General features: G+C 42.7%; 1 protein-coding gene across 1 annotated transcript in view; it reads left to right on the forward strand.

Moving 5' to 3' along the window:
* The window catches only part of LOC128665748 (zinc finger protein 585A-like), a 202,444-nt gene extending 183,019 nt beyond the window's left edge, over window positions 1–19,425 (forward strand). Inside the window, exon 6 of the mRNA XM_053719936.1 lies at window positions 14,772–19,425. Within this exon, the coding sequence (XP_053575911.1) occupies window positions 14,772–18,307 (3,536 nt within the window). The 3' untranslated portion in view covers window positions 18,308–19,425. The remainder of the gene's footprint in view (window positions 1–14,771) is intronic.
* Window positions 19,426–26,243: the final 6,818 nt, after the last annotated feature.

Here is a 26,243-nt window from a genome sequence, read left to right on the forward strand (position 1 = left end):
GCTGGTTATACAGGGTGCCTATTAAGACTAGGATTCTACCTGTTTCATCTTGATGTTTGGATGTGAGAGAGAAGGGAAGTCTTCTGTGAACCAATATACCCACTCCGTTTGTTTTAGTTGTGTTATGGGCAAAGTATCCCGTTGGGTAGGTGCGAGAGGAGCATGTCGGGGCCGCTGCCAGGGCAAAGTGAGTCTCCTGCATATAGACAATGTCGGCCTCTTGCCTATGAAACCAGTTTAGAGCGACAGACCGCTTGGTCGGGGAGTTAAGACCTTTCACATTTAGTGAAAGGAATTTAACATTAGGGGAGCTCATGACGAATGAGAAGTAAAGTGAATATGGTACGATGATATGTCGCTCTGCGCTGTGTATGAGTTATATTACATGTATGGAGTGTATGGTCACCCACAGAGGAGCACTTACTTGTAACCTTGAGACCCAGCAGTAGAGCAACAATAACAGGATACAACTTGAGAAAAGAGGGAGTAGAGAAGAGTGAGTGAAATCCGGCTTGCTGGAGAGAGAGCACAAGCATAAACATTAGTTCATACAGTAAGAAATATGCATAAAACAACATTTTTAGCATGTAGAGCATTGTTGGATGACATAAAACAAAAGAACTGTAAATAAAACTATTAAAAGTAGAGGGGTTCAAATTAAAAGAAAAACTAAGTGTTGACATCACACTATATAAGGGTATCAAACAAACAATGATGAGAGGGGGAAAAAGAAAACTCTATATTTAGAGCTACGCTCGATGCAACAATAAACTCGGGCTGAATAAAGCTGTCAGGGATTATTGCCTGAGGATGCTACTGTAAGGTAGCCTGTTTAAATTTAGGAAGGAGAGAGAGCGGGGCGTCAAGCAGATTCTCTTGACCATATTCTTGGGCACACATGCTGGGATAATTAGTGCAGAAACCAAGCCCATACATCATGGGATATAGCACATGCATTTTATATAACTGGGGAGGGGAGCAACTTGGAGACAATAAAAAAAACCAAAACAAAAGTCTGCGTGTAGAGTGGTTGTGGTTTTCATGTGATCAAAAAGTCACTAAGTCATTACAATGTACGCTTAGTGAAGCCAACTAAGCGAAGAGAACAACAAATAAGCTTCATACTACACCAAATGAGAGGAAGGAAAGGGCGAACCAAAGCCCTCAGGAGAACTTGATCAAGTAAGTGGTGCAGAAGCAGTATCAGCAGGTTGTGGAGAGTTACAGGTGGTTCTGTTTCTTTTCCTGTTTACTGTCGACCAATTCTGCCGTTGTGGTTTGGGGTGTATATCCTTCAGCTCTAATGCAGGGTGAGGGTGATCATTCAACTTAGGAAGGACAGGTAAAGAGATATTGAGCCCCTTACAAAAAGTCTCTAGATCTTCTGGTGTTCTATAGATATAAGTTTGGGGGCCTCTAATGACTTTGAGACAGAAGGGGAAGCCCCATCTATATTGGATGCCCAGATTTTGAAGGTGCTGAGTAAGGTATCTGGCCTCCTTTCTTTTAGCCAGTGTAATGGGGCTCAAGTCTGCGAATATCTGAAGTTTTGATCCTTCAAATAGAACAGTTTGAGTTTTCCTGGCAGCGTCATATATAGTTTCTTTATCCTTATAATTCTGGAATTTCAGGATCACATCCCTGGGTGGGTCTGAAGGCCTTGGGGGAGGTCGTAGGGCTCTGTGGGCTCTGTCAAGCGGCATGTTTGGGATCTCTAATGGGTTGGCAAGGTGTTTAAATAAATTTTGCAGATAGTCCCCAAGTTGCTGATTCAGTACACTTTCTGGGATGCCGCGGATACGTATATTCTGCCTTCTGCCCCTGTTATCGAGATCTTCAACGTGATGTTGTAGGTCGTCTATGATAACACTTTGCTGATGAAGTTGCCGTGACATTTCCTCATGCTGGTTGTTTATATATTCCGTTCCCTCTTCTAAGTATTCTACCCTGTTGCCCAGTTCATTTAAGTCTTTTCTAACCTCCTTCAGACCTTCTTTAATAAGCTGGCTAACGTGAGTCATCAGCGCTGCAAAGTCATCTTTAGTAGGTAGCGTGCTTAAGTCAGCCTTGGTAAGGGGCCTGGGTGGGGTATGCTGTATTGAGGTTGAGTCTGAGTCTTCTGAATCGCTACCATTTTCTTGCTGTGCATTTATGTGGTCATGTGACAGTGAGTCTAGTGGTTTAAAATATTCCTTCATAGCCAGGTTGGGGCCTTGGGAACTTTTGGAGTTTTTGGGCCCTTTTTGTGGTTTATGGCCCTTCCTAGTCGACATGATGGTGTAAGGCAGTATATACAGGAGCGGCAATTATACAGACTATATCAAGTAAGTGTAGTGTCCTGTTATCTTGCACTTGCCGCTCCCTGTTATAGGCTGTGACGTTATGCCTCAAGGGCCTAGCAGTAGTCAGGGAGGTAGGTGTGCTGACTGACTATGGGGCTAGGGAGGCTTGGCGAGCTGGATGTCCTACTGCTGACCACAGTTTATTGTGTGCTTCTGTAGTGCAAGGAAAAGCCCCCGGGTAAGCATATAAAGTTCCTGACTGGTTAGTCAAGTGGGCCGCAATGGCGGTCGGCTGGAGCTCTAATGTGTGAACGTGCTGGCTATTTGTACAGGGAGAGTGGGAAAAGGTAGTGTCCGAACCTTACCGCAGCGTTCGAAAGTGCTCCCTTATGTCAGCCTGAGAGTAACGGCAAGTTAGCGATGTAGTCAGCCACGTGGGTGACCGCTAGCTCCGTGAGTTGTGGCGCAGTTGAAACAAAGGCTCCTATTTAAGTGTGCGCCGGGTAGCTTTCCCTTGTCTCTCTCTTCAGCGATGTTAGTCGAGTAGTTTAGGCAGGCATATCTCACATTTGGTATCTCATCTGATAGTTGTTATCCCATGTAAAAAGCAGTTTGTTGCAACTGAGCACACGGAGCTCACAGAAACACGGCTTCCATGTTAAGCTGCAGGCTCCGCCCCCCCCTCTCAGTATTTTTATCTAAGCTGCCCGTGTTACCTGCAAAGCGTGATAGCTCTGTTTTAAGAACAGATTATGAGCATTCTGACGCTTTAGTTGCCGTATCCGATATACACTCACAACGCTCTGAAATGGGGGTGAGGGATGTGCTGTCTGAGGGAGAAGTTTCCAATTCGGGAAAGGTTGCTCCTCAGACAGACTCAGATACGTTGGCCTTTAAATTTAAACTAGAACACCTCCGCTTATTGCTCAGGGAGGTATTAGTTACTCTGGATGACTGTGACCCTTTGGTGGTCCCAGAGAAATTGTGTAAAATGGACAAGTACCTAGAAGTTCCTGTTTACACTGATGTGTTCCCGGTCCCTAAGAGGATTGTGGATATAGTAACTAGGGAGTGGGATAGACCAGGTATTCCGTTTGTTCCCCCTCCTGTTTTTAAGAAAATGTTCCCCATATCTGACACCATGCGGGACTAGTGGCAGACGGTCCCTAAGGTGGAGGGGGCTGTTTCTTCACTTGCTAAACGCACAACCATACCAATTGAGGACAGTTGTGCTTTAAAAGACACTATGGATAAAAAATTAGAGGGTTTACTTAAGAAAATTTTTGTTCATCAAGGTTTTCTTCTCCAACCTATAGCGTGCATTGTTCCTGTAACTACTGCAGCTGCTTTCTGGTTCGAGGCGCTGGAAGATGCGCTCCAGACGGAGACCTCATATGAGGATATTATGTACAGAATTAAGGCTCTTAAGCTGGCTAATTCTTTTATCACAGATGCCGCTTTCCAACTAGCTAAGTTAGCGGCAAAGAATTCAGGTTTTGCCATTCTGGCGCACAGGGCGCTATGGCTCAAGTCTTGGTCGGCCGATGTGTCGTCAAAATTCAAACTGCTGAACATCACTTTCAAAGGAAAGACCCTTTTCGGGCCTGAATTGAAAGAGATTATCTCAGAAATCACTGGGGGAAAAGGCCATGCTCTCCCTCAGGACAAATCCTTTAAGACAAAGAACAAACAAAATAATTTTCGTTCCTTTCGAAATTTAAGGAGCGGTCTCGCTTCATCCTCCCCTGCTTCAAGATGGAGACCATTCGGACAATCTTACCAATTATCCAGGAGGGTCAATATATGACTACTGTGGATCTAAAGGATGCGTATATATACATTCCTATCCACAAAGATCATCACCAGTTTCTCAAGTTCGTCTTTCTGGACAAGAATTATCAGTTTGTGGCTCTCCCTTTCGGGTTGGCCACTGCTCCCAGAATTTTCACAAAGGTGCTAGGGTCTCTCCTGGCGGTGCTAAGACCGCGGGGCATAGCAATGGCGCCTTATCTAGACGACATCTTAATTCAGGCGTCAACTTTCCAAAGAGCCAAGTCTCACACGGAAATTGTAGTGGCCTTTCTGAGGTCTCACGGGTGGAAGGTGAACATCAAAAAGAGTTCTCTCTCCCCCCTCACAAAAGTTCCCTTCCTAGGAACACTAATAGACTCGGTAGAAATGAAAATATTTCTGACGGAGGTCAGAAAGTTAAAACTCTTAACTACTTGCCGAGCTCTTCATTCCATTCCTCGGCCATCTGTAGCTCAGTGCATGGAGACAATCGGATTAATGGTTGTGGCAATGGACATAGTCCCTTTTGCACGGATACACCTCAGACCACTGCAACTATGCATGCTCAAACAGTGGAATGGGGATTATGCAGATTTGTCTCCTCAAATACAGTTGGACCAGGGGACCAGAGATTCTCTTCTCTGGTGGTTGTCTCAGGATCACCTGTCTCAGGGAATGTGTTTCCGCAGACCAGAGTGGATCATCGTAACGACCGACACCAGTCTGTTGGGCTGGGGTGCAGTCTGGGACTCCCTGAAAGCTCAGGGCTTATGGTCTCGGGAAGAAGCTCTTCTCCCGATAAACATTCTGGAACTGAGGGCGATTTTCAACGCGCTTCAGGCATGGCCTCAGCTAGCTGCTGCCAAATTCATCAGATTTCAGTCAGACAACATCACGACTGTAGCTTACGTCAATCATCAAGGCGGGACAAGGAGTTCCCTAGCAATGATGGAAGTAACCAAAATAATCAGATGGGCGGAGGATCACTCTTGCCATCTCTCAGCAATTCACATTCCAGGAGTAGACAACTGGGAGGCGGATTTTCTAAGTCGTCAGACTTTTCACCCGGGGGAGTGGGAACTCCACCTGGAGGTATTTGCCCAGCTGACTCAGCTATGGGGCACTCCAGAATTGGATCTGATGGCGTCCCGTCAGAACACCAAACTTCCTCTTTACGGGTCCAGGTCCCGGGATCCCCAGGCGGTGCTGATAGATGCTCTAGCAGCGCCTTGGTCCTTCAATCTGGCCTATGTTTTTCCACCGTTTCCTCTCCTCCCTCGTCTGGTTGCCAGAATCAAGCAGGAGAGGGCTTCAGTGATTCTAATAGCGCCTGCGTGGCCACGCAGGACCTGGTGTGCAGACCTAGTGGACATGTCATCTGTGCCACCATGGACTCTGCCAATGAGGCAGGACCTTCTACTTCAAGGTCCTTTCAAACATCCAAATCTAATTTCTCTGCGTCTGACTGCTTGGAGATTGAACGCCTAATTCTATCAAAGCGTGGTTTCTCTGAGTCGGTTATTGATACCCTGATTCAGGCTAGAAAGCCTGTCACCAGGAAAATCTACCATAAGATTTGGCGAAAATATATTTTTTGGTGCGAATCCAAGGGTTACTCATGGAGTAAGATTAGGATTCCCAGGATATTGTCCTTTCTCCAAGAAGGATTGGAGAAAGGATTATCAGCTAGTTCCTTAAAAGGACAGATATCTGCTTTGTCTATTCTTTTACACAAACGTCTGGCAGAGGTACCAGACGTTCAAGCGTTTAGTCAGGTTTTAGTCAGAATCAAGCCTGTTTATAGACCTGTGGCTCCGCCATGGAGTCTGAATTTATTTCTTTCAGTTCTGCAAGGGGTTCCGTTTGAACCTTTACATTCCATAGATATTAAGTTTTTATCTTGGAAAGTTTTGTTTTTGGTAGCTATCTCTTCTGCTCAAAGAGTTTCAGAGTTATCTGCTTTGCAGTGTGACTCACCTTACTTGGTGTTCCACGCAGATAAGGTAGTTTTGCGTACCAAACCCGGTTTTCTTCCTAAGGTTGTGTCTATTAGAATAATAATCAGGAAATTGTTGTTCCTTCCCTGTGTCCTAATTCTTCTTCAAAGAAGGAACGTCTGTTACACAATCTTGATGTGGTTCGTGCTTTAAAGTTCAATTTACAAGCAACTAAGGATTTCAGACAAACAACTTCATTGTTTGTCATCTATTCTGGTAAAAGGAGAGGTTAGAAGGCGACTGCTACCTCTCTTTCCTTTTGGCTGAAAAGCATCATCCGTCTGGCCTATGAGACTGCTGGCCAGCAACCTCTTGAAAAAATTACTGCTCATTCTACCAGAGCAGTGGCTTCCACATGGGGTTTTAAAAATGAGGCTTCTGTTGAACAGATTTGTAAGGCAGTGACTTGGTCTTCGCTGCATACCTTTTCCAAATTCGATACTTTTGCTTCTTTGGAGGCTATTTTTGGGAGAAAGGTTTTACAAGCAGTGGTGCCTTCCATTTAAGGTACCTGTCTTGTTCCCTCCCTTCATCCGTGTCCTAAAGCTTTGGTATTGGTATCCCACAAGTAAAGGATGAATCCGTGGACTGGATACAACTTACAAGAGAAAACAGAATTTATGCTTACCTGATAAATGACTTTCTCTTGTGGTGTATCCAGTCCACGGCCCGCCCTGGCTATTAAGTCAGGTAGATCTTTTTGTTTAAACTACAGTCACCACTGCACCCTATGGTTTCTCCTTTTTCTTCCTAACCTCCGGTCGAATGACTGGGGGGTGGAGCTAGGGGGGGGAGCTATATGGACAGCTCTGCTGTGTGCTCTCTTTGCCACTTCCTGTTGGGAAGGAGAATATCCCACAAGTAAAGGATGAATCCGTGGACTGGATACACCACAAGAGAAAGTAATTTATCAGGTAAGCATAAATTCTGTTTTTCTGTGAAAGTTCTTTTTAAAAAAACAACAACGTTTTTTAGAGACTTTATAATCTGCCATTCCCCCTCTCACTGAAAATAAGTTGTTTATGTCTACATTTCACCTGGTGGTTGCCCACCTTAATGCTCTTATATTATTATTTTATTCAGGTTCTTCTGATCTACAGTGGAAGGCTTTCAGTTTTTAATTTGTGGTTGTTCCATCTTGGGCTTCATCATAATTTTATAGAAATGTTACAGACTTAAGTAGTCCTTGATGAATGCAGTCTACAGATGAAGCAGTTTTCCGGTCTTTATTCTGATTCTTTAGAATTTGTTGTATCTGATTCATTTAATCAAAAGCCTTCTAGTGCCAAATTTAAGGCTCCTCTGCAACATCATATACAAGTTTCCTATGTAGAAACGTTACCATATCCTGCTTTAAGAAGAGTGCTGCATGTTTGCATACTCTCTCCAATACGTTGTCTAAGTATGCGTCAACTTAGACAAAACTTTCTGACTGTCTGGAGTATCAATCAATCAAAATAAACTGAAGGGTTGCAGGCATTAACTATTCATACTGCTTACCCATCTCTTAAGCTCTATGGCATCACAGCCTTGATAAAATATTCATTAGTGGTGTTAGACCACTCCATACTTCCCTTAAATTTAATAAACCTAACCTAGTTTGGCAGATGACCCAATAGGCATTGTGTTCTATCAATTAAAAGCTGCCCAATTTTCTTCTCATAGGACTTCTAAGAGTACTATACTATAACTATAATTGTAGATTGTTACAGAAGCATTAGTTATTTTGTTGTGAAGAGCTTATTTCCCAGCAGCAATGCCTGAACCAGCAAGCCAGCGCCTAAGAAGGGCTCCAAGAAAACTGTAACAAGTATCATTTCATAAAGAGTTAACTTTTTTTTCAGCTTTTAGAAACTATTGCCTAAATACACGTTTGCTGGCCTCAGCTCTAAGTTTAGTGATAACCAATCCCATTGTCTAATCACCTCTGGAGCCAGACTGCTAATTGATAAGATGAACTTGTAAACTTGTTATTTTAAGTACTGTAATCCTATTGTGGCCTGTCAAAGGACAGTGCTCTCTATCTAAATGTGTGATGGGGGATTTTGTGCTTCCCCCCCTCTCCCCCTGGGAGTGCCCTGTGTGCATGTAACCTTAATAAAAAGCAGGCTGGGCATCCCAGTCCTGAGTTCTTGTTTGACCCTCAATCGCAGCGTTGACTCGTTTTTGTGGGCAGAAGGGTATCCTAGCTGTACTGCAGCTAAGGGAGATTATTCTATATTTGCGAGACTCATATAGAATACTATGGAAAGCAGCTTCTCCCCTCTTTAGCAATAGGGATCCAGGCTACTAAGCGGTCCATCTCTCAGCGAGACTAAGGGTAACCGTAACATTTGGCGGCAGCAGCGGGATTTTCCTGGATTTCCTAGGAGAGGTACAGAACGGATGGAGAGCGCTTACGAAAAATTGAAGCGTACAACCCTAAAGGATTTACTTGAAAGCAGAGGGGGGTACGCCAGCAACTGGCCGAGGAGAGAGCTGATCGCAGAATTGACCGAACTGGATCAGAGCTTCACAATGGCGGAAACACCGACCACGATTAGTGACGAAAAAACCAGGATTGTTCGGGAAAGGCTCTCATTATACGGGCCGAACCCCTCCATGGAATTGGTACAGCAGTTGATGGCGGAGGCGGACGAGGATATACGAGAGACTCGAGCCCACGAACTCAACCTAGTGAACGCACACCGCAATGCTGAAGCCCCGCAGGTAATCATCCCTGTCGAAAATGCTGGGAGGCCCAAGATACCCTATGCGGCATTTCGACCCTTCCTAGAGAGCGAGACAGGGATTGATGAATATTTGGCGGACTTCGAAAGGCAATGTGCCCTGCACCAGATTCCCAACAGAGAGTGGCCCACGATATTGTCTGGGAAACTATCCGGGCGAGCCCTGGAAGCCTTTCGTACTCTGGGTGCTGAGGAAGTGACACAGTATGAGCTAGTTAAGGAGACACTGTTGCGACGGTACGCTGTAACTCCGGACACGTATCGCCGACAGTTTCGGGGCACGGAAAAGAAGCCTAACAATACCCATATGGAATGGGCGCACTGAATGCGGAGAGCGGCAAATCACTGGCTGAACGGAAGTAAAGCGGTGACTGGGGAGGAAATTTTACAATTGTTTCTCTTAGAACATTTTTATAATGGCATGGAACAGCAAGGGAAGGAATGGCTGCGAGACAGGCGGCCTTCTACCTTAGAAGAAGCAGCCAAATTGGCCGATGAACATTATGACTCCCGAGCTCCAGCACGGGTCGAACCCAGAGAGGTTTACCGTACACCCCCTCGTGCTGAATTCCGAGCCCCGGTGCCCACAGGGCCGTCCGACACTCAGGACCACCCAATAACAGCTCTGAGCATCCCAGACCGACTTGCCACCGATGCAAGCAACCAGGGCATTTCATGGCTAGCTGCCCCCTTAATACGCACCAGACACCCAGGAATTACAATTACCCCTCTGGGTCCTATTGTCCGGCCCGGGCCCTCTGTGTTAACCAAGAGGCCCCTATGGAGGGATATGTGGGGCCGCTTCACGAGGCAGACCCTGTATATGCTGCCTCAGATAACCGCCAGCACCATCGGCAGAGGGTATGGCTCGAGGGGCGATCTACCGAGGGATTGCGAGACACAGGGGCTACTATCACGCTGGTACAGAGTCATTTGGTGCCAGAGCACAAGCGATCCGGACAGACTGTGGCCATTAGAGTGGCGGGGGGGGATGTGTACAAAATTCCAACAGCTAAAGTGCATCTTGATTGGGGAGCGGGAAAGGGGGCTGTGAACGTGGGCCTAATGGATAATTTACCTGCCGAAGTACTACTGGGCAACGATTTGGGCCCCATGACTTCTGCCTATGCTCCAGTATGCAACAACGAGGCGGACCCAGTGACTACACGGGCCCAAGCCCGGACGGAGCGAGAGCTCTCACCAGTGCGGGAGACACAGGTAAGACCTCCCCCGACCTTGCCTGACAGGTTAGGCCCCATACCCTGGGACACCCCAGATGCTTTCGAGGCAGAGTCTAAGACTGACCCGACCTTACAAAAGTACCGGGAACGAGCAGAGACCGGAGGGGGCGGGGCAGATAACGAAACATTCTTATGGGAAAAAGGGAAACTATACCGCTGGACAGAGAAAAGGGGACAGCGTAGGCGACAGCTGGTAGTGCCCCACAAATACCGTCAAGAAATCCTCAAAATAGGCCACGACATCCCCTTAGCAGGCCACCTAGCCGTAACCCTTACCCTACACCGCATTACTCACACGTTCTTTTGGCCAGGGGTGCACGCTGACGTTAGAACTTACTGTAACACCTGCGATGTGTGTCAACGAGTAGGAAGGCGAGGCGATCACCCTAAAGCCCATCTAGTAAATATGCCCATTGTAGAGGAACCCTTCAGCCGGGTTGCTATTGACCTAGTGGGACCACTGGCTAACCCTAGTCCCTCCAGTAAGCGCTACATTCTTACCGTAGTGGACTACGCTACCAGGTACCCAGAGGCTGTCGCCCTATCCAACATACAAGCGGATACGGTAGCGAATGCACTAGTACAGGTGTTCTCCCGGGTAGGATTTCCAAAAGAAATCCTATCCGACCGAGGCACCCAATTTACGGCTGAATTGACCCAACAACTCTGGCAGGTTTGCAAAATTAAGTCCCTCCTGAGCTCCCCATACCACCCCCAGACGAACGGGCTGTGTGAGAGGTTCAATGGGACCCTCAAGCAAATGCTCAAGACGTTCACTCAGGAATACCGAGACTGGGAACGCTTCCTGCCGCACCTCCTATTTGCTTATCGGGAGGTGCCCCAGGAAACGACAGGGTTCTCTCCCTTCAAGTTGCTCTACGGAAGAAAGGTACGGGGACCCCTAAACCTGATCCGGGAGCACTGGGAGGGAGAGATGGAGGCTGACGGTGTCCCCATTGTGCCATACGTGCTGGAACTCAGGGACCGAATGGAGCAATTAGCCAAATCCGTGTGGGCTAATCTCCAGTTGGCCCAGAGAAGACAGAAAGTATGGTACGATTGGGGGGCCCGAAAGAGAATCTTCACCATAGGACAAAAGGTGTTAGTACTTAAGCCGGTGAAGACAAATTGCAGGCGTCCTGGCAGGGTCCCTACCAGATCGTAGAGAAAAGGGGAGACACCACTTATGTGATAGCTAGCTGCCATGACAACAATCTTAGAAAGACATTCCATGTAAACATGCTCAAGGAATATTTTGAGCGACCAGAGAACGTGACGGCCGTATGTTGTTCCCCTCAGGAAGACCCCGACAGTTTACCCATTCCAGACCTATTAGAAAAGAGTCTCCCCACAGGTATAGTGGCGCAGGTTCAGATAGGGGACCGACTTAGCCCCACTGAAAGGGAGCAGCTCAACCAACTCCTCCAGTCCAAACACCTCACCTTCTCCCTGAAGCCAGGGTACACTACTTTAACCACCCACCAGGTAGATACTCCGGGACAAGCTCCCTTGCGCCAGGCTCCGTACCGAATCCCCGAAGCAGTTAGGACAGGAATGAAGAAGGAGATCGATGAGATGCTCCAGCTCAGGGTAATTGAGCCCTCCGATAGTCCCTGGGCCTCCCCAGTTGTCTTGGTGCCCAAGAAAGATGGGACCACCCGGTTCTGCGTAGACTATCGGAGGCTCAATGAAAATACCGTGACGGACGCTTACCCTATGCCCAGGGTAGACGAGCTACTCGATCGTATAGCCAGGGGAAATTACCTGACCACTATTGACCTCTGCAAAGGTTACTGGCAGATTCCCCTGGCCCCGGAGGCTATCCCCAAGTCGGCATTCGTCACCCCATTCGGCTTATATCAGTTTAGGGTAATGCCGTTTGGGATGAAGAATGCCCCAGCTACATTCCAGCGCTTGGTGGATAGGCTCCTGGATGGCTTCCAGAGTTTTGCTTGCGCCTACCTGGACGACATAGCGATCCACAGTGAGTCCTGGGAGGACCACTTAGCTCATGTCGGAATGGTTCTGGATCAGATCCGGGCTGCTGGCCTGACTCTGAAGCCAGAAAAATGCCACTTTGGGATGGCCGAGGTACAGTACCTGGGTCACCGGGTGGGGTGTGGAAAGCAGCGACCAGAGCCGGCCAAAATAGAAGCTGTCGCCAATTGGCCCACCCCCATCACTAAGACTCAGGTCCTAGCCTTCCTGGGCACGGCAGGGTACTATAGACGGTTCGTACCAGACTACAGCACACTTGCCAAACCCCTGACTGACTTGACCAAGAAGAACTTACCTCGACAGGTCCTGTGGTCTCCCCACTGTGAAACGGCTTTCCAGGCTCTCAAAAATGCTCTAATTAACGCTCCTGTCTTGGCGGCCCCAGCCCTTAACAAACGTTTTATCGTCCATACAGATGCTTCCATGTTCGGACTGGGAGCCGTCCTCAGCCAAGTAGGCGAAGATGGAGGGGAGCATCCAGTTGCCTACATCAGCCGGAAGCTCCTGCCCCGCAAAGTCAGCTATGCAGCGGTCGAAAAGGAGTGTTTGGCTTTGGTGTGGGCATTAAAGAAATTGACTCCCTATTTATATGGTCAGGAGTTCACTCTGGTCACCGACCATAACCCGTTGGTGTGGCTGAACCGGGTCTCTGGAGATAACGGCAGGCTATTACGTTGGAGCTTATCGTTGCAACCCTTCAATTTCACCATTACTTACAGACCTGGGAAACAGAATGGCAACGCCGACGGGTTGTCCAGACAAACCGACCTCAGCCCCGCATAACCAGCGGTCTGGACAGCCTTAGTCTGCCCCGAAAAGGGGTCAGACCGTGTCTGCCAGAGTGTTCCACAGAAAGGGAGCACTGTTACAGAAGCATTAGTTATTTTGTTGTGAAGAGCTTATTTCCCAGCAGCAATGCCTGAACCAGCAAGCCAGCGCCTAAGAAGGGCTCCAAGAAAACTGTAACAAGTATCATTTCATAAAGAGTTAACTTTTTTTTCAGCTTTTAGAAACTATTGCCTAAATACACGTTTGCTGGCCTCAGCTCTAAGTTTAGTGATAACCAATCCCATTGTCTAATCACCTCTGGAGCCAGACTGCTAATTGATAAGATGAACTTGTAAACTTGTTATCTTAAGTACTGTAATCCTATTGTGGCCTGTCAAAGGACAGTGCTCTCTATCTAAATGTGTGATGGGGGATTTTGTGCTTCCCCCCCTCTCCCCCTGGGAGTGCCCTGTGTGCATGTAACCTTAATAAAAAGCAGGCTGGGCATCCCAGTCCTGAGTTCTTGTTTGACCCTCAATCGCAGCGTTGACTCGTTTTTGTGGGCAGAAGGGTATCCTAGCTGTACTGCAGCTAAGGGAGATTATTCTATATTTGCGAGACTCATATAGAATACTATGGAAAGCAGCTTCTCCCCTCTTTAGCAATAGGGATCCAGGCTACTAAGCGGTCCATCTCTCAGCGAGACTAAGGGTAACCGTAACATAGATATTCAAGAATCCTACTCCTCAGTGATATTAATATTTGGGGCTTGAATGCCTAACCTCTTTCTTTGCATTAATCTTAGCTACAAGTGTTTTAGAAAACATAATCTTTTAATGTGCCATATTTTATTTACCATTACCAAAGTGTTTTTCAGAGTTAACAAGTTTCCATATGAGAAGCAAGATATCAGTTTTTTATGACCCATAAACAAGTAGTAAAGATCAAAGGAATAATAATATTTCTTGTGCCAGTATATAAATATTGGTTCAAAACCAAGGAGTGGTTTAAATTCATAGGGCCAATTACCCAGGGGTTTGGAGGATTTGGCTATAGATGACTCAATTAACACTAAGGGGTCGATTTATCATTGCCCAAATCGTCCCCAATGCACCTGTTTCCGTGCTAACCTTCAGGCTTCCCGGAAACAGGAGTTAAGAAGCAGCGGTCTTAAAAACGCTGCCTCTTAACTCATACGCCTCCTCTGAGGCTGCGGTCTGCAATTCGCCCAATCGTGTACGATCGGGTTGATTGACACCCCCTGCTAGCGGCCAATTGGCCACGAATCTGTAGGGGGTGGCATTACACAAGCAGTTCACCATAACTGCTTGTGCAATGGTAAATGCCGACAGCTTATGCTGTCAGCATTCAGCGATGTCAGCCAGACATTGATAAATCGGCCCCTAAATATCTTCTTCTTGTGCATAAATAATTAAGGAATCTGAAACGGATCTACAAACTCTGTATGGAGAGCATGAAGCATTCTTTTTAATTGGGGGGTGTTCATTTGAAATAAAGTTTTAGAAGAACAAACATAAATATACAGTTGCAGATCTATATAAAATTTCCTTCCTTATTGTTTGGGGATTTTGTTGGTAAAATGTAACATTTTACACTAATTTATAATTGTATATAATTCTTTCATTCCCTAATACACCTTTTTTGAGAATATATAATTTGTTTTAGATAGCTCTTGAACATATGAAGCTAAAACAGATGAGAAAATATTTTTTTATACTAGACATGGGGGTATGATAAAGTCCATGTTAAACTTTCTATGTTGGTGAATGCTTCTGTGTAAAAGAGACAAAAAACATGGAAATGTCCTTTTTGTCAGAAAAAAATATATTCCCTATCATTTGACAGTTCAGTCTATTTTAATATGTAGCTAACGCGTTTTTATGCAAATTGTACTTTTTAAAAGATGTATCTCAAGTGCAACTCAAGTACTTTTATATTTTACAGATGGAGCCATGGACAACACTTTTCCAGAAATTTGTCATATTCCACTTAGTTTCCAGAATTGCAAGCTTGAAGATATCAGCGTTACTCAAACATATGAAAAAGTAAAATGCAACAGAAGAAGTACACCGTACATGAGTTTAAAAAAGTGTGTAAGAATTATGGGTAACAAAAAATGTTATACTGATGGTGATTTCACTGAAGAGCTGTTTCCCATGAATGTGGAAAACATAGGAACAGAAGCTATAAGTATTAAACTGTATCATATTGAGAACCCCAAAGCCCAAAATATCCCCAAGAACCTAACAGTAACAGAGTGTAATTTTAGTGAACATACTAAAAAGCTCATTAGTCAGTTAGTTTATGCATCCGATCACATTGCACAAAACAGGGAGAAACAATATAATTGCCCCAATTGTCAGAAAAGTTTTTCTTGTAATGCTGATCTATTTAAGCATCAATCTGAATGTTGTTATATCAAGTCACATGTTAGACCGTTTAATAGTTATATAGAGGAGCGTTCATTTGTATGTCAAGAATGTGGGAAAGCTTTCAAGCGGAAATCACATTTAAACAGACATCTGAGGATTCATACCAGAAAAAAAACATTTGCGTGTTCTGTATGCGGTAAATGTTTTGCAGATAATGCACATCTTGCTAGACATTTTAAGGTTCACTCTGGAGAAAGATCATTTGAATGTCCTGAATGTAAAAAATGTTTTGGCCGGAAATCACATCTAGATAGACATCAGCTTCTTCACATAGAAAAAAAACCATTTCCATGTTTAGAATGTGGAAAATGCTTTACAAATAACTCACAACTGCTTAAACATCAGACAGTTCATCCAGAATTAAGAACATTTAATTGTACAGATTGTGGTAAATGTTTTAGCAATAATGCATATCTTGCAATACATCAGCAGATCCATGTGAAAGAAAACCCAATCGCATGTTTTGAATGTGGGAAATGTTTCAGACATGAGTCACAACTTCTTATACATCAACGGATTCATATTGAAAAGAAACCATTTGTATGTCCTGATTGTGGAAAATGTTTCTGCCATAATTCACAGCTTATTATACATCAACGGATCCACACAGGTGAGAAACCATTTCTATGTCTTGTATGTGGAAAATGCTTTAGATTAAAATCTCAGCTTGTTGTGCATCAGAGGACTCACACAGGAGAGAAACCATTTGTGTGTTCTGAGTGCGGAAAATGTTTCAGTCAGAAGCCCAATCTTGTTACTCATCAAATGATTCACACTGGAGACATCCCAATTACCTGCGTTGAATGTGGAAAAGGATTTAGCCATAAGTCTCAATTTGTTATACATCAGCGGATTCACACAGGAGAGAAACCGTTTGTATGTTCTGATTGTGGCAAAGCTTTCAGACTGAAATCACAATTAGTTATACATCAGCGGACTCATACAGGTGAAAAACCGTTTGCATGCATTGAATGTGGGAAGCGATTTAGCCAGAAAACAAATCTTGTTACTCATCAAATGAGTCATACAGGAATGAAACCTTTTGAATGTTCAGTTTGTGGAAAATGTTTTAATAACAAGGCATACCTTGTTTCACATCAGCGGATTCATTCAGGAGATAACCAGATAATATGTGCTGAATGTGGGAAATGTTTCTGTCATAAGTCACAGTTTATTATACATCAGAGAATTCATACAGGTGAGAAACCATTTATATGCTCTGATTGTGGCAAAGCTTTCAGACTTAAGTCACAGCTTGTTATACATCAGAGGATTCACACAGGAGAAAAACCATTCACGTGCCCTGAATGTGGGAAATGTTTTAGTCAAAAGACAAATCTCGTTACACATCGACGACTACATACAGAAATGAAACCATATGTCTGCTCTGATTGTGGAAAATGTTTCACTCAAAAGACCAATCTGGTTACACATCAAATGATTCACACTGGACTGAAACCTTTTTCATGTTCTAAATGTGGGAAATGTTTCAATAATAAGGCTTACTTGGTCATGCATCAGCGTGTACATACTCGAGCTAACTCAATAGCATGTGCTGAATGTGGTAAATGCTTTACTCATAAATCACAATTTATTATACATCAACGGATTCACACAGGAGAGAAACCATTTGTATGCTTGTACTGTGTAAAATCCTTCCGATTAAAGTCCCAGCTTGTCGTACATCAACGGATTCACACTGGAGAGAGGCCATTTGTATGTACAGTATGTGGAAAAGGCTTCAGTCAGAAAACAAATCTTGTTACTCATCAAAGGGGACATTCAGAAGTAAAGCCATTTGTGTGTACAGAATGTGGAAAAGGTTTTACGCAGAAGACAAATCTTGTTACACATCAGATGATTCACACTGGACTAAAACCATTTGCGTGCTCCCAGTGTGGAAAGTGCTTTAATAATAAGGCATACTTAGCTATACATAAAAGAATTCATACAGGTGAGAAGCCATTTGCATGCTCTGTATGCGGCAAATGCTTTCGACAGAGAACTAATCTTGTTACACATCAAAGGTTACATTCTGGGAAAAAACCATATGGATGTTCTGAGTGTGGAAAGTGGTTTACAGATAACTCACAACTTATTAAACACTTTAAGATACACAGCGGAGAAAAACCATTTGCTTGTTCTGAATGTCAAAAGTGTTTCAGATTAAAAGAACATCTTGATAGACATCAGAAAATTCACACTGGAGACAACACTGTTTCATGTGTTGAATGTGGCAAGTCTTTCAGTCATAAGTCACAATTGGTTATACATCAACGAATCCATACTGGTGAAAAACCATTTATATGCCCTGAATGTGGTAAATGTTTCACCCAAAAGACAAATCTTGTAAAGCACCAAATAATCCACACTGGTATTAAACCTTATGCATGTTCTAAATGTGGGAAGTGTTTTAACAATAAAGCATATCTTGTAACACATCAGCGGATTCACACAGGAGAAAAACCATTTGCTTGTTCTGAATGTGGAAAACGCTTCACCCAGAAAACAAATCTTGTCACTCATCAGATGATTCATTCTGGAATGAAACCATTTGCGTGCCCTAAATGTGGGAAATGCTTTAATAATAAGGCATATCTTGCAATACATCAACGTACTCACACAGGATATAATCCAATTTCATGTTCCGATTGTGGAAAGTGTTTTAGCCATAAATCCCAATTACTTATACATCAACGGATTCACACAGGAGAAAAGCCATTTTCTTGTTCTGTTTGTGGCAAATCTTTTAGACTGAAATCGCAGCTTGTTATACATCAGCGGACACACACAGGTGAAAAACCATTTGCTTGTTCTGATTGTGGAAAACGTTTCAACCAAAAGACAAATCTTATCACACATCAAAGACTTCACACGGGACAGAAGCCGTTTGAATGCACAGAATGTGGGAAAACGTTCAGTCAAAAAACAAATCTTGTTACGCATAAAAAATTACACATGGGTAAACGACCTTTCACATGTTTTAAATGTGGAAAATGTTTTAGTCAAAAAACAAATCTTGTTACACATCAAAAACTTCACACTTGAATTTGCACTTTTGTATTATATAGGAAATTACTTCTAGTAAAGCAACAACATTAACACAATGAGGGCACAACCAACACAGGGTACCATAAAAGAGCCTCAGTATATTTTTTTGGTGAAATAAAGAAATTAGTGCTCACTCACATCTGAGAAAAATGAAGTCCAGCGCTATGGTCATTGCCAGTTAAGTTGACTTCTTCCATAAGAGAAACTGCTGAAACTACACTTGACTTGACAAAGGGTGTCTGGAACCATTACATATGTTGTGTTCTGTTGTCAAGCTGATTATAGGCTACCAATATTGTTTTATTTATTATGTATTTTACATTTAGTAGTTCTTTATTACACTGTAGTTTTCCTTTTTCTTTGAGTATGTTGTGACAAATGAATTGGAGTGAATTGTTCCAATATAGGAATAAACAGTATCCTCTTTGCTTCTGGAGTTATCCTGTATACTGTTGCTCTATTATAGAACCATATATTGATCGTGCCCACATTGCACCAACCTTGTGGATTTTTACTGGGACAGTAATGTCACAATTAAACTTTCATAATTCAGATAGACTCTGTGCAATTTTCAGCAACTTTCCAATTCACTTCTGTTATCTATTTTGCTTTGGTCTCTTTGTAGTCTTTTTAAAAAAAGCATAGCTAGATAGGCTCAGAAACAGCAATACACTACTGTGAGATAGTTTCTGATTGGTGTCTACACTTATACACCTCTTGTCATTGGCTTACTGCATGTGTTCAGCTAGCTCACAGTAGTGCTTTGCTGCTCATCCAACAAGGATTCCAAGAGAATGAAGTGAATGAAGCACATTAGATAATAGAAGTAAATTAAAAAATCGTTTTAAATTGTTTGCTGTCTGAATCATGTTCATTTAAGGAAGTCTGCTGTTAATAATTAAGTGATGCGTTGTTTGATATTACTGTTTATATAATGTAATGAGAAGACAATGAGTTGCATTTACAATATATGATTATATGTAAAGGAGTAGCAAACAATAGAATGGCACTGCATATAAGTATCTCTATTTTACAATATATATGCTGCTGTAAATAGTGAGGACAGTACAGCAACAACAGAGGAAAACAAATAAAACCATTATAGCTTTTCTAGACCTTCTTTTACAGGTACTGTCTTTGCATTGTATATTTGTATATGCAGTGTCTATATACACTGTCCTGTACCGACCCTTTAACGTTCTGAAGTGCATTACTGAGATACAACCATTAGCTGTGTAAATTTGCACGTTGTATATCAACTACATGTCCAAAACACTAAATGTTAAGTGCAAAGTCTCTTTAATTCATGTGCAAAAAATGTCTTAGTAATCTGTGACACAGTTTTAGATAAATATTTATTGCTGGTAATTTATGCTTTCGAGGGGACTTCACATAAAGTGCAGTAACTCATTTTCTTATGTCACGCTTCTAGGTGTGTGTGCTGCCAATACTGTAACTATTATAAGAATGAGAGCTACCTGTATGTTTCTTGTTGGTGTGTATATATATATATATATATATATATATATATGTTTGTGTGTGTATATATATATATTTCTATGTGTGTGTGTGTGTGTATGTATGTATGTATATATATATATATATATACTCTTAACATATCAGCTCCCAGGGTGCCCACGAACTCCGCATACAGAAAGGTTTCCACAAAAGGCAAGCACTCACTGGCGTTTTATAAAAAAAACAACAGCTTTTACTGTACAACAAATCAGTCTCTTGGACAGACCCACAGTGCTTTCTTACCCTGAGTCGACCGGTCCTGGGGAAAATAGACTCAGCCGTAATCGTAGCTGCAGTCAAAAGGTCTAAGCTAACCTTTTAAGCACCTGTAGGTACTATAATTGGCTAAAAACAATAGCCCAGAATTAACCCCTAGTCTCCACCCCTAATCATGAACATATCTTATACAGCTTTTTAAGCGTTGTATATAACACAAATACATATGTTTAAATGTGATGCATTATAATACATTTGGGAAAATTCTATTTTCAGCATAATCAACAGAATACCCGAATAGTAACCTTTATACAATTTCAAGAGACTCTGTACATGTTTGTAAACCATAAACAGGGCATTTGGCCCATAGCAGCATATGCAGATATACAAATTTACCAGTAATATGTACAAATCCTATGGCTCGTTTATTAGACGTATTCCTTTCAAATTAGTATCAACTGACTTATTTTCTAAGCTAGGATTATCAAAATTACTTTTGCAAAAAACCTAATATATAATGTATAAAACGCCTTCAGAAATTGTGTGGATAGCTTGCTAACACCAAACTGGTACAATTTAATAAAAAAAAGAGTCTATACCTCAAAAAATGATTGTACCTGTCTATATTCATATTATACCTGGTGCCCCAGTGTGTTGTACTGACCATATGCCCACAAGCCCAGGGGAAAAGGGGGGACGACGACAAAATTAGGACAAATCTAAAATGGTATATTTAAGTATTCACTTGTATTTCAATTCCTTTTGGAAACAGAGAGCTTCCCGGGAAATACACAGGCTCTAACCAATTATTCCCAGAAGTTGATAACATCATATTCAGAATTAAATCCGTCAGGTACTCTGGTCTTGAGCCTGTGTATCCAGATAACCTCTCTTTTGGCCAAACGTTTGTCCCTATCTCCCCCCTCTCCCTGCACCTCACAACTTCAATGATGGTCCACCGAAGAGTATTAGCGTTTTTGTTATGCGTCTCTTTAAAATGCTGCACCAATTGTGTAGTTAATTTCCCTATATTTATACTGGAAAGATGCTCACAAATGATTTGTCTTATCTCTCTACTTGTGAGCCCCATGTATTGTTTTCTACATTGGGTAAGGAAGTACACAACATAGACTGCCCTGCAATTTAGACAAGACAAGGGTGTCTAAATCTTTCCCCTGTGACTGTGTTTATGAAGCATTGAGGATAACTGCATCTGTAGGTGCCCTTAAAGCGGAGCCCAGATGAATCCTTAGTTGACGTCGGCTTAAAGTGAAGGTTAAGTTTAAGAATATGAAATACAGGAGTGCATTTATTAATCTTACCCTAACCTAATCACGCCACTCGGCAATTTAACAGTCTTCAGCGTGAAACAAGAATGCGCGTTTACTGTGATAGAGTTTAGCGCATGCACATATCCTCAAGTAGGCTGATGACGTAGGGTCACGGCCGCCTAACGGCCAGAATTTCAACTGGCTGAACTAAAAACGTGACCCAAAGATAAAAAAGACAACAACAAAAAACGGGTTGATTTAGCAAAGCGGCATAAATAGAATTAAGTGAGATTACTGGCTTTAGAATAAAAAATAAAAAAAATAATGAATTAAAGTCCTATTGATTTTTTACAAAGAACTGGATTGTGGATCAGCGCCAAGGTAACTTTACCTTCACTTTAAGTAGGGTCGGGGCTACTATGTTCTGATTCTTGAGTGCTTCCACTTCTTTCCTCTTATAACCTCTGCTGCAAAACCTCTCCTCCAAGTCTGTTGCATGCTTTACAAACTCTTCATCCCTAGTACAATTCCTGCGTAGTCTAATAAATTGTCCTTTCATGACAGACTTAAAGACTCTTTAGGGATGACAGCTGCGGGCATGGAGGAGGGTGTTGCCAGAAATTGGCTTTCTATATACCTCGGTAACAATTTTACCATCCAATGTTCCCTGGAATTTAATGTCTAGATAATTAATTTTTTCACCCCCAAATTCAGAGGTAAACCGAATGCCAACCTTGTTCTGATTTAATGTATTCACAAATGTCTCTGCGTCATTTTTACCATCTTTCCAGATGATCAGAAGATCATCAATATATCTTCTATAGTAAATAATTATTTTTCTTAGATGCTCACTTCGTCCAAAGATGTGGGACAGCTCCCACCAATCCATAAACAGGTTGGCATAGGAGGGGGCAAAATTCGCCCCCATAGCTGTCCCACATCTCTGGAGGTAGTGAGCACCTTCAAAGGTAAAGAAGTTATGGTTTAAAAAAAAATTAGTTACCTGAAGAATATATTGACAAAATTTCTGATCAAAGTTGGTCCTCCTCTCTAGAAAGAAACTCATTGCCTCTAAAACCTTGTCGTGGGGTATTGAGGAATACAAAGCGACTACATCCACTGTTAACCAATTGTAGTCCTCATGCCAGGACATGGATTCAAGTTCTATTAGTGCCTGCTTTGTATCCCCCAAATAGCTAGCCAATCCTTTAACCAGTGGCTGGAGAATGGCATCCAGTCACTGGGATAGGGATTCAAACATAGACCCTATGCCACTAATAATTGGCTGGCCTTTTACATCAGAAAGGGACTTATGAACTTTCGGTAAAAAGTTGAAAATCGGGGAAACTGATTTCTCAACATAAAGAAAGCTTAGAGTTTTTTCATTTAAATAACCCTTCTCTCTGCCATCATCAATTAGCTGATATCATTCCTCCTTGAATCTATTTGCCGGGTTAATTTTGAGGATGTCATATTGGGTAGGGTCCATTAGTTGTCGCATAGCTTCATTGATAACAAATGATCTATCCATCATGACAAAAGACCCCTCCTTTATCCACAGCTCTTATAACCAAATCAGTGTGAATTTCTCCTTTGCACTCAAGTTACCATGCGGTTTCTCATTTTCTTAATAGGCTAAAACTGTTGTTCGACCCTTTTCTGAACTTTTCCAAAATACTCCCTTTGGAGTGTATAGGGTAGAATTTGGATGCACTCTTAAAATGGGGGACTGTATTTTCAGTTACTAATTCAGGGGTTTCCACCATACCTGTTCCCTCTATAAACAGTGCATCCAATGTCTCCACATCACATACCTCTTGGAAAGTTAAAAAATTGGTTACCTCGGTTCTCTGAGCCCCTCTATTACTGGGAGCCTCTATCTCATCAATCTTATTGAAATGCTTTTTTAGTGTTACATTTCTAATTAACTTGTTAACATCCATAAGTGTCTGGAAAATATAAAAAAAATTCTGTTGGCACAACGTTCAAGCCAAAGCTCAGTACTCTGATTTCCAGATCACTTAATAGGTAGCTAGATAGGTTAATGACAGTATTAAATTGTATTTCGTTTTCGATCTTCCCCTTCGAGGTTGAAGATTTACTTTCTTCAGAATTCCTTTTTCCTTTCCCCCCCCTTAGAGTCCTTTTGGGGGCCTGGAAAAAACCTGTGCAATATCAGACCTCTCTATATCCCCAATAGACATACTCGCACTGCTTACTGCAGATATCTGCACAGCTTGATACTTAGATACTGTGCCTGAATAACCAAAGACTTTGGGTCTAACAGATTGGTCTGACACTGGTAAATTGGGCGCTGCTCTCATTTCCCTCTCATCACTAGAGGTCGAACAATCCCCGGAATTACCATCTTCCTCACAAGATTCAGCCTCACTCTCACTAAATGTTACCTTTTTGGAGTTATTGAAGTTTGCACGACCACCCCTATTACTTTTTCCTGTTCTGTTACCTTGGGGAAATCTTTTTTGATCATTTTCCCTTCTATAGTTAGTTCTTTGCTTCCTATTCCAAATATACACTTTATTTCTCTTGTAAGGTGTATCCAGTCCACAGATTCATCCTTTACTTGTGGGATATTCTCCTTCCTAACAGGAAGTGGCAAAGAGAGCACACAGCAGAGCTGTCCATATAGCTCCCCCTCTAGCTCCACCCCCCAGTCATTCTCTTTGCCGGCTCTAAGCAATAGGGTCCCTCTCGGAAGGGTAAAGTGAATGTGGTGTTAGATTTGTAGTTTTTGTTCTACAAGCAAAAGTTTGTTATTTTAAATGGTACCGGTGTGTACTATTTACTCTCCAGCAGAAAAGAGATAAAGATTTCTGCAGGGAGGAAGATGATTTTAGCATGTTGTAACTAAAATCCACTGCTGTTCCCACACAGGACTGAGGAGTACAAGAAAACTTCAGTTGGGGGGAACGGTTTGCAGGTTAGGCTGCAATAAGGTATGTTCAGTCATTTATTTCTAGACAAGACTGTGATAATGCTAGAAAAGGACTGATAAGATCCCCATGAGGGAAGGGTAAGCTTTATTCAGAGACTAAGTATGGAATTACAAGCTTACATAACAGGGCTAATTTATGCTGGTTGACACTATTTTATGGCAAGTTGACACTTTTTTATGGCAAACGATTTTTACTAATAAATATCGTTTTTTTGAGACACTTTGAAGGTTCCTTTGGGTTGCTTTCAGGGGTTGTTACCCACATGGCTAATATTATAACTCTTAGGAGTGTTTCTTTAGGCCTCACAGCACCGGAGTAAGGTGGGAGGGGCCTAATTTCACGCCTCAGATGCGCAGTTAGACTGACTAGATCTTCAGGCTGTTTTCACATGGAGGGTCCTCCTACAGTTTGAGGACCCATAAGAAGCTTTTTCCCCATAAATCTGTCTCCTAAGGAAAGGTAGGGCCACAGCAGAGCTGTGGCAAGGTGCTGAAGTTGTTTTAACCGGTCTGTTAGCTTACTATTGATCCGGTTTGGGCATTAAGGGGTTAATCATTTTTATTGCTAGTTGTGCAATCTTACCAATGCTTTAGGTACATACTGTGAAAATTTCAAAAAGTTTGCTGCATTTTTCACTGTTTTGGAAAATTGTGTGCCTTTTTTTATCTCTTAAAGGCACAGTAACGTTTTTTTGCAAAGTCTGTTTTTACTTGATTAAAGTGATTTGTAAGCCTGTTTGTCTTACTACTAGTCTGTTAAACATGTCTGACACCAAGGAAAATCCTTGTTCAATGTGTTTAGAAGCCATGGTGGAACCCCCTCTCAAAATGTGTCCCACTTGTACTGATTATACACTTTAAAGAACATATTATTGCGCTTAAAAATGTGGCCCAAGATGATTCTCAGACAGAAGGTCATGAGGTTAGCCCGTTAACCTCTCCCCAAGTGTCACAACCAGTTACGCCGGCTCAAGCGACGCCTAGCACCTCCAGCGCGTCTAACTCTTTTACCTTACAAGACTTGGCGGCAGTTATGGATAATACCCTCTCAGTATTTTTATCTAAACTGCCCTTGTTACCTGCAATGCGTGATAGCTCTGTTTTAAGAACAGATTATGAGCATTCTGACGCTTTAGTAGCCGTATCCAATATACACTCACAACGCTCTGAAATGGGGGCGAGGGATGTGCTGTCTGAGGGAGAAATTTCAGATTCAGGAAAGGTTGCTCCTCAGACAGACTCAGATACGTTGGCTTTTAAATTTAAACTAGAACACCTCCGCTTATTGCTCAGGGAGGTCTTAGTTACTCTGGATGACTGTGACCCTTTGGTGGTTCCAGAGAAATTGTGTAAAATGGACAAGTACCTAGAAGTTCCTGTTTACACTGATGTGTTCCCGGTCCCTAAGAGGATTGCGGATATAGTAACTAGGGAGTGGGATACACCAGGTATTCCGTTTGTTCCCCCTCCTGTTTTTAAGAAAATGTTCCCCATATCTGACACCACGCGGGACTCGTGGCAGACGGTCCCTAAGGTGGAGGGGGCTGTTTCTTCACTTGCTAAACGCACAACCACATCAATTGAGGACAGTTGTGCTTTTAAAGACCCTATGGATAAAAAATGAAAAGGGTTTACTTAAGAAAATTTTTGTTCATCAAGGTTTTCTTCTCCAACCTATAGCGTGCATTGTTCCTGTAACTACTGCAGCTGCTTTCTGATTCGAGGCGCTGGAAGATGCGCTCCAGACGGAGACCTCATATTAGGACATTATGGACAGAATTAAGGCTCTTAAGCTGGCTAATTCTTTTATCACATATGCCGCTTTCCAACTAGCTAAGTTAACGGCAAAGAATTCAGTTTTCGCCATTCTGGCGCGCAGGGCGCTATGGCTAAAGTCCTGGTCGGCCGATGTGTCATCAAAATCCAAACTACTGAACATCCCTTTCAAAGGAAAGACCCTTTTCGGGCCTGA

Source organism: Bombina bombina, chromosome 7, assembly GCF_027579735.1.
Source record: "Bombina bombina isolate aBomBom1 chromosome 7, aBomBom1.pri, whole genome shotgun sequence".
Classification (NCBI taxonomy): Eukaryota; Metazoa; Chordata; class Amphibia; order Anura; family Bombinatoridae; genus Bombina; species Bombina bombina.